This window comes from Gadus chalcogrammus, chromosome 9, assembly GCF_026213295.1.
Source record: "Gadus chalcogrammus isolate NIFS_2021 chromosome 9, NIFS_Gcha_1.0, whole genome shotgun sequence".
Lineage (NCBI taxonomy): Eukaryota > Metazoa > Chordata > Actinopteri > Gadiformes > Gadidae > Gadus > Gadus chalcogrammus.
The window spans coordinates 18,363,529-18,372,572 of NC_079420.1; the positions used below are offsets into that span (position 1 = coordinate 18,363,529).

A 9,044-nucleotide genomic window follows, 5' to 3' on the forward strand; every position below is an offset into this window, starting at 1 on the left:
TCCATGTGCCGCTGATTCTCTGTTGGCAACACTCCCAGGAAATCAAGGTAAGACATTGCCTCATGAGGATGTATTAGTAAGAAGTTAATAAAAACATCGACAGCAGCCACCGCCCCTGCTTTCACCTGAAACTCCCCCTCAAGATCCCATGCACGCATAACATCAGACGCACGCACAACGTCACACGCACACACAACATCCACGCCTTGCAGGGGACACCACATGATGCGCAGGAACACACAAATCAATCCGTCCATCAGAATGGCCTTCAACACAGACGTAACAATAAAATAATAAAATAATAAAAAATAATTAATAGCTACACAATAAAATAATAAAAAATAAATTATATCGATAATACAAGAACCATATAATTTGCCCCGCCATATTACTGTACTGCCGTCTAATAATAGAACACGGTAAGGATAATGAATAAATCTGATTTACATTGTTGTTTGGCACATGCTATCATTTAGCAATAAAGTATATGTGTATGAGCCAATAATGAAAAAATAACTAGAATAAGGTGCAATACTGGACTACATAACTCCAGTCACACGTAGTACCAGTTAAACATTTACCCATTTCAAACTACCATAATGACATATGTTACTTATTAAGTTAATTTGCAGCGGTGCAGCAGATCTACCATGCTCTGCCTGCCCTCGCTATCACGGCAGGTCTAATGCACGATTTGTATCTACGAGAGGTGCGATGCTGGTCAGCGTGATGTTTCAAAAAGTGCAAGTTCCCGATACAGATTCACTGCTCTTGTCCATGCAGGGTCGGCACAACAGTGGGCCCAACCTGGCTAGCACAGGGAGTTGAATGTTAACATCATACGAGCGTGCGCCCCTCCCCCCTAGAGCAGGATCCCTCAGCCTGCCCTGGCCCCATGTCTGCCCTCGGTGCAAAAGAAAGCTTTGATTTGTTGCGTAGCAAAATGAAAGAAAAAACGACGTACAGCGTTTGAGAAGCTCCATTAAAAACGGTGTGATGAAGGCCTTTGTGTGTGCGACCTTCCCCCCGGCCCCTCCCAGGTCTCTGAGCGTGAGCAGCGTGTCGTCCGTCTCCTCGGCCACGTCGGGCACCAGCAGCTCGGTGCGCAGCGCCGACTCCGAAGACATGTACGCCGACCTGGCCAGCCCCGTGTCCTCGGCCAGCTCCCGCTCCCCCACGCCCGGCCAGCCCGGGGGTGGGCACCCGGCGCCCCCCGGGGGAGGGCACCCCGCCCACCCCGGGGGGCCCCTGGGTCACCCCCTGGGACACCAGGGAGGACACCCCGGGGGACACCAGGGAGGACACCCCGGGGGACACCAGGGAGGACACCCTGGGGGACACCCTGGGGGACACCCTGGGGGACACCAGGGCGGACACCAGGGGGGACACCAGGGCGGACACCAGGGGGGACACCAGGGCGGACACCAGGGCGGACACCCGGGGGGACACCCGGGCGGACACCAGGGGGGACACCCGGGCGGACACCAGGGGGGACACCCGGGCGGACACCCGGGTGGACACCCTGGGGGACACCCGGGCGGACACCCTGGGGGACACCCCCGCAGAGAGAGGCCTGGACCGCCCCGTGAGAGGCCGCCACACCCGCGAGACAGGGGCAGGGGTTAGTGTGTGCGCTCTTTAAGTGTGTGTGTTTTAAAGAAAGGGGGAAAGCTCCATTTTTATATTCAGGCAACATAATTAGAATTTCTCTGCCGTCAGATTGGTGGGGGGATTCCCCCCCTGCACCGAGCTCCCCTGAATGGGACGCTGCCTCCCTGAAAATGATGATTGACCGATTTGTTTGAATTGAACTTGACTACATCAAATGTAACACGTTGTCCTCTCCCTTCACAGGGAGACCGCTGAAGAAGGACGAGCCCTTCCGTGAGGACCGCAGGAAGATGGACCCCTCCGGGATGCCCCCACGAGGAGGCAACTTCATGCCCAGGATGGGACCCGGGAACAGGGGCGGCCACCATATGCACCACATGCCCGGTAACATGGGCCCCCCAGGGAACTACGGAGGATCAGGATCCCATAAAGACATCAAGCTCACCCTCCTCAATAAGGTACCTTCTATAAAATGAATAAAAATGCTACCTGACCGTCCCAGCAGAAGCATCGTTTCATACTTGTGTACGATACAAAATTCAATGAAAGCATCCCATCAATTAATTTTAATACTTTTTGCAGTTGTAAAAATCTTAACCTGTCCCCTTTCCCCGATCTATTTTAATTTCTCCCTTACTTTGTTGCTTGTAGCAGCAGGGTGACCGCGGCAACAGGAAGAGGTACATGCCGTCTGACAAAGAGCGCCCAGGCTCCCCTCTGAGCAAGAGGATGGCCATGTCTCCTGGCAGAGGTGAGGGCCCAGCTCCGTGTTCACACACAAGCATGAGTCACAAAGCACCACAGATTGTACCAAAGGGCTGTGCAGCAAGGAGAATGAAGGCAGTGCAGAAAGGTTTATTTAGGCAGGGAGTCATCACAAGATCAAACTCACTTGACACAAAATCACTATAGAAAATAATAATACAGCGGTTGAAAAGTGAGAGATTAAGTAGAACTTGGTCATAAACCAATAAAAATTAATAGCATCATCGATTCACGTTCCAACCTTTGCGCTATCTTTATAACCGAAGATAAGACTAACGCACGCACAAATGTTGGAATTGCAACATCCCTGCAGCACCACACGTGCTTCCAATTATTTCTGCAGTTAACTGCGTCAGCGGAGATGCAATTAACGCAATACCTACGTGCATGCCTACGTACATGCCTACGTGCATGTATGCGTTGTACTGGCGTCGTTGACGAACGTAGTTGACCAATGCCAAAAGATTGGGCATAAATCAGTGCAGGGTGCGTTAATATCTAATACAGATGATGATCATTGTTATTGCTGTTCTTCATCAGGCCGTGACCGGAGGATGCCAGGACGACCAATGTTCCCGCCGAGAATGGATCGGCCCAGAGGCCCAGGTCCCCGGCCCATGCCACCTCAAGGAGACAGGTTGGTACAGTCCGGAAGTATGAGAGCTCGAAACCTGACTGCATCACGCCCACACAAGGGGAACCCTGACAGGAGTTTCTAAATAACATGTGGGAGTGAAAACCTTAAACAACTTCTGCAGCTAGTAGTTGTTGAAGGTTTTCACTCCCACGTGTTATTTAAATTGGTCAACAAACTTTCTTTGTTCACCTGTTCAGGGATTTAAATCAGGAAGTGTGGTTGGGGCTTGATGAGGAAGAGGTATTTATATGTGGAAGCAGGGGTTAACACAACAACAGCTCATCATACATGTGATGTCGGTAGCCTCTTTGCTGATGTCCCCCACCACAGTCAAAAAACGTGTGTCACGTTGGATATTGGCAACCCATCTGATGTAGGGCTTGCCCCAATACATAATTTCACGCTTAGAATAATCTTGGTTTCAAAAGAAATATCCAAATTTTCAATGGAGAAAGAAGAAAAGCCCATTCATAGTGCGTGTCTTTCACTGCCTAGAGCAGGTGAAGACCACTTCTGCAGAATCTAGTTTCAGGTTTTATTTGCTTTCTATATAATAAAACAAATGTTTTATTTTCATAATGCAAAATATTAAAACCACAATATGTCAAATGCCAAATGTCAGTGGCCTTTTCCTCGTCCGACCTGGTAACCACAACTTCAATGCGGTCTAAAGTTTCTGTACACCCACATTTCCAAAAGCATGATCATAGGCCTACTTCCAATTTTCACAAAGCGAATAGGTGGTTTGAACGATGTTTATAGTTTTGAATACATTTCCTAGTGATAAATCACACAGGAGCTTTTTTGGGGGACGGATCAGCATTCAATGAAAAACCTTGCTACCTGTTTGTTTCGTGTTTACTAAATCACCATCACGTTATTATATGTAGGTATAGCTTTTTGGCGTCATTTGGACTCTTAACATTGAAATAGCTGCTAAATACATTAATTATTAAAACTTGTCTAAGACAATCCCCCCCTGATGACCTCGGGGGTTTGAATATCCTCACGCTGGACGGTAGCATTCAAAGTACTACCGGATTATTCTCATTATGTTTGAAAATCCAACGACATAACAAATGAAAAAATTAAAGTCAGTCATCCCATATTTGCCATTCTGATGACTTCTGCCAATAGCTCAACTGAAGGGCCATTAGCCTAGGATATTCAGACAAAATGTAACTTTTCTTCTTTCTACAGTTACCAAATATGCATAGACGTGAATCAAAATGCTAATATTTGTATCTTAATTCTTTCATTAGAAAAGCTTTACGAATCATTCGAATAGTGAATTGAGATTTGATAACCTACCTAACGCAGTTAATAGACAAACTATGATGCCGTCATTGTTCAATGAGTGTCACAGTGATTTATTTTAGGCGCACACATTTCTTTTGTTTCTTGGTGTAGTCAAGGGACCCAAGCAATACAAATATAGATAGAATCCTGGAGGCAGGTGTCACTTTTCAGGTGCCCTATGGTGGTGTTGCGTTTGCTGCGCCAACCTGTTATCAACTTCAGATTATGTAGGGTCAAGGATCGGCCAATCAAGGTATTTATTGGGACGATTCAAATGATTGCTTAATCAGAAAGAGAAACAAAAATAATGTGTTATGCGCAGTGGAGAGAGACTGTTTAAGTCTTTCAGATCATATCAGTCTTTAATTTATTTCTATGGCTATTTTATTTAAAAAAAAAAAAAAATCTTGTATTCGCCCAGCTAATGTATCTTGCACTTATATTTGTGGAGCTACTTTTTGATTTTGGGTTAGCGTAGTGATATAATATATAATCATATATAATTTTAATTTAACGGGCAAAAAATACAGCAATCGCTGCCAGATTTTAGGATGAACGTAGGCTTTATTTTTAGTCAATTCCTGTCAGTCCACAATGGGTTGAGCTGCGGCTGCTGACTGGGTTCTCTTGCACCTTTCTTGCAACAGGAAGCGTCCGCTGTCCCCGCCAACCAAGTCCTCCGGAAAGGGCCCGTCGACTCCATCGGGCAAACAGGCTGCCCCAGGCCCGGGACCTTCTTCTGGCTCTGGACCGGGCTCTGGCTCTGGCTCTGGCTCGGGCTCGGGTAAACCCAGCAATACGCTATCACGTCGGGAGGAGCTGTTGAAGCAGCTGAAGGCCGTCGAGGATGCCATCGCCCGCAAGAGGGCAAAGATCCCGGCAAAGTAGCCCACCCTGAGCCCAGCTCAGCAACAAAGATGCCTGCCGGTTCGCCTACCTGCCGTTACGGACTAGTGGCCAAGGCGACATTGTGGGCCATGGGATTGGGGGATTCTCCCCCGGAAATCCCACACATTTCCTCCTGACCACACTCTGCCCCTTAATGCCCTTTGATGTGGAGCATTTCACTGGATTTGTGTAAAATAAACAACAAATATTCTCGTCCCACAACATATGTATGCCGCTGTTTGAATGGCCAGCAAACAATACCGTGGCCAGCATAAATACTTGATTGTAGACAGACATACATGGGATTTTGTTCCGTCAATTTGCATACAGCCAACTTGCTCTGCCATTTAACGTTGTTAAATGTCCATGTTCGTTTACTTGCTGTTGTGAAAGGGATGCCGGTCAGGACTTCATGGATTGTCCTATATCTTGATTTTACAGAACCGAAACAAAATGGTGGATAAGTTCTGTCTACTTGTTGGTCAGTTGAGTAAAAAAATCAAAAGAATTACAGGAATTAAGGACCTTTCTGATGTTTGTGTGTTTTGACATAAAAGGTGAATTTATAGATACTGAATCTCGTTATCGCTTGTCTCTCCCCCTTTCTACGCTCGGCACAATTTTTACTGGGTAGTCTTATATTATTTGAATTCTCTTTACCATACTGCCACCCCTTATCAAAGCCCCTTTTTAAATCTGTGTATGAGGTGAATCGACAAATTCAGTTTAGAGTTTAACTGTCAGACTTGATATGGTTACACAAAAGGTTTCTTAATTGTCCTTTGTTTATTTTGTACATACATCCAAGTAGGTTTCCTATTTGGAGCCCCATCTAACCAATCAAATTGTGTTAATGGCTGACACCTTTTGCCACTGACTTGCCTCTTCAACTCCACTGGCCCTGTGGGGCAATTCGATCCAAACCTTTATACAATACTATCGCGTTACCTGAACCCCAAGTAGGTCATTATTACTGGGAAAAAAATGGTGACGTGAAATATTGCTTCATTCGGCTTTTTCTTATCTTTGTTTAATTTTTTGTTATTCTTCTAGGCTCTTTTCAAGTGATACAGAATTTATTTGTCCCATTTTTAGTTGGCACACAATATTAGAGTTGTAACGGCGATATGAGTTGATGGATACCCGCATCTTTCTTGTGCGACAAAAAGGGTTCTAAATAAACTATTTTGATAAAGAGAATGCATTGTTTGCTTTGTTATAACTTTTTCTGTAGAATAAGCTTCACGGTCAATTCTGTGTTTTACTGACTGGTCTATGCTAAAGCTGACAAGTAATCTTAATTCCTTAATAGAAAATCTGTTGTGGAGCAAGTGAATACCATTTTATGTTTGAATTCAACCCATTTGATCCCAGTTGCACTTATAATGAAAGGTTATATTTACACTTTTATTTCCACTCAAATCATAGCAATTTTCAATCTATAAAAGCAATGGATGGAATATAAGCTTGGCACACACCTGTAATATGCCACTGAGCCATTTTTTAACATTTAAAAATGACACACACACACACATACAGATTAAAAAGTTTGGTAATTCGATAAATCAATAGGTATTTTTTCCAAAAATGCCTTAACAAAATAAAGTATAACATGGTCCATTTTGTTTTGACAATTTGCTGGCTTAACCACCCTGGGCCTTCATTGCCCAAACAATGATTAAGTTCTCAAGATCAATGCAAAATATGGGAAAATGGTTTGTATGTAGAAAGAAGCAAACTTAACGACCACACTTTGACCTCAGCGCTGCTGCAATAAGGCCTAGGGAGAAATAGTATCTGCATGACAAACAATTGATGACTACAATTGAGACTTACGCATTTATACAACATGGGTGCTGCCGGTCAAGTTTCTTGTCGGCCTGTAACTTGATGTCAGCTGTGTGAACAAAGACGCAGGTGAGACTATTATGTTTTATCATTGACTCATGTAGTTTACAGAGCGCAGGGTTATAAATAGACTAATATCTCGTCATCATGTAGCAAGAAACCCCGAGCTGTGATGCAATGTTATGAAGCCAAATCAGTGACGGAGTGGGATAGCGTTGACACCTACATCTTCATTTGGGAAGAGGAAGTAGTCTGTTGAATATTACTATTTATGTTTCCTCATGCCGGTTTTTCCCTGCCCAGCCACTATAAATGCCAGCATCATGGCCATCAAAATCAAGCAAAGCCCCTAGGACCACACGTAAAAAATATATACTGCAAGGACAATGTTTGGCCTTTGCGTAATGCAGGTGAGTGAGAATTAATTTTGTGTTCTTTTTGCCAAATCAAAGTAAAGATATTTCATTTAATGGATAGTGTTATGGTGTATTTTTTTCAATTTCAACGTTCAATCAATTTAATATGTTTTCACACAGTGCATACTCTGTATTTACATGTTCCTTCCCTTCACAGGTTTTGTTTTTGGGCGTTTTATTTGTGACTGTAAGAACGACCTCGTTACCATGCCACGAAGAAGGACACCTGAAAGAAAAAGCTCTGAGAAGGCACAAAATCCAGCCTAGTGAGCATACAGAGAGAGTACAAGAGGAGACCCCAGTGAAATGCCCGGTCGAACTTTACACTGGTTTTGGCAAATCTCTGAAGGACCGCTCCATCTCCCCCTGGCGAATCGTGTAAGTCATATCCGTCGACATTCCCTTGCTTGCGTCACTCACTCTCACACACCGCGAAGGGCTGCATGGGTGGCGGAGCGGATATGTGATTAACGTGGTTTTACCCCTTTCTCTCGCAGGTATGAAACAGAAGAGGGCCGATTCCCGGAGACGATTGCTGTAGCTCAGTGCCTGTGCGAGGGCTGTATCTTGATGAACATCGACGATAAGAAGCCATGGGAGGATAACACCTATGGCTCAGTAACGGTCAAGCAGAGCAAGCGGTTCTTGAGGAAGGAGCTGTGCGAGGATGGCGAAAGATACCGGCTGATACCGTACTCCAAAGACGTGGCCGTAGGATGCACTTGCAGCACCAGTCGGATATAAATATACAATCTGTTGGATTCACCTTGTTGTATTTGTTTTAAAATGCAATCTGACGTGTGATGGAGATCGTGCCGGAGTCGTTATAGACCCCTTTGTTGATCATCGCCAACGTCATTATCGTCCCATTTGAAGTTGACAACGTCATCAAATACATACTGGTATACTATCATATAGTAATAGGCTGTTATTAAGCCTATAACGTGAAGCTATGTAAATTATTCATAACAATATTTAATTGAAATTGTATTTAAGTTATTTATTAGATTTATTTTGGTGTGGTCGTTTATGATGTTAATAAAGTGCAAATAAGAAACAATGTATTAACTTGCTTTTTGTGCTAGTAGGCCTGGCTGGTTGTGGATTTAAAATACATTGCTCTTTGAATACACTGAATATACACTTTGAATACGCTCTTTGAATAATCAATACACTGCTGTTAGGTTAAAATCATTTTTTATTAGCTATAACTAATACATATTTCAAGGCGTCTCTTAACGTTAGTCCGTGTGACATGTTTTGTACGTTGCTAATATATATATATATATTTATTTAGGTAGCTCTATGGTTAGATGTTCACCCCTTCGCCTCACTTCACTTTCACTCACATACGTATTGTGTTCACTTGGGGAAGAAGGAGGGAAAACCCAGTTAGGTTGTCAACTATCTTCTTTTTGAGCGTGGTTATCTTCTTCCCATAGAAAACAAACCAAAACAAATAAAATCAATCAAACTTCTTAACAATCACTCAAATTATGTATATATGTATATATATATATATGTCAATCTAGTGTTCTTTAGAAACTGCAAAACTAAATTCAAGCACTCATCGGCTGTTT

At 43.9% G+C, this 9,044-nt stretch overlaps 2 protein-coding genes across 3 annotated transcripts in view; both read left to right on the forward strand.

The window, feature by feature from the left end:
• zc3h18 (zinc finger CCCH-type containing 18) overlaps positions 1-6,841 on the forward strand; it is a 43,119-nt gene extending 36,278 nt beyond the window's left edge. Inside the window, exons 16-21 of the mRNA XM_056599770.1 lie at positions 39-47; positions 1,041-1,621; positions 1,855-2,069; positions 2,263-2,362; positions 2,917-3,013; positions 4,960-6,841. Of these exons, the coding sequence (XP_056455745.1) occupies positions 39-47; positions 1,041-1,621; positions 1,855-2,069; positions 2,263-2,362; positions 2,917-3,013; positions 4,960-5,200 (1,243 nt within the window). The 3' untranslated portion in view covers positions 5,201-6,841. The remainder of the gene's footprint in view (positions 1-38; positions 48-1,040; positions 1,622-1,854; positions 2,070-2,262; positions 2,363-2,916; positions 3,014-4,959) is intronic.
• A 386-nt stretch (positions 6,842-7,227) lies between these two features.
• Positions 7,228-8,948, forward strand: LOC130389815 (interleukin-17C-like). Of its 2 annotated transcripts, XM_056599769.1 has the most exons (3): positions 7,228-7,458; positions 7,622-7,842; positions 7,962-8,948. In XM_056599769.1, exons 1-3 carry the CDS (start codon positions 7,435-7,437, stop codon positions 8,206-8,208), a joined length of 492 nt encoding a protein of 163 aa, XP_056455744.1. In that variant the 5' UTR covers positions 7,228-7,434; the 3' UTR covers positions 8,209-8,948. The 2 variants fall into 2 exon arrangements, with proteins under 2 accessions (XP_056455744.1, XP_056455743.1); XM_056599768.1 differs by having other exon boundaries at positions 7,228-7,842.
• Positions 8,949-9,044: the final 96 nt, after the last annotated feature.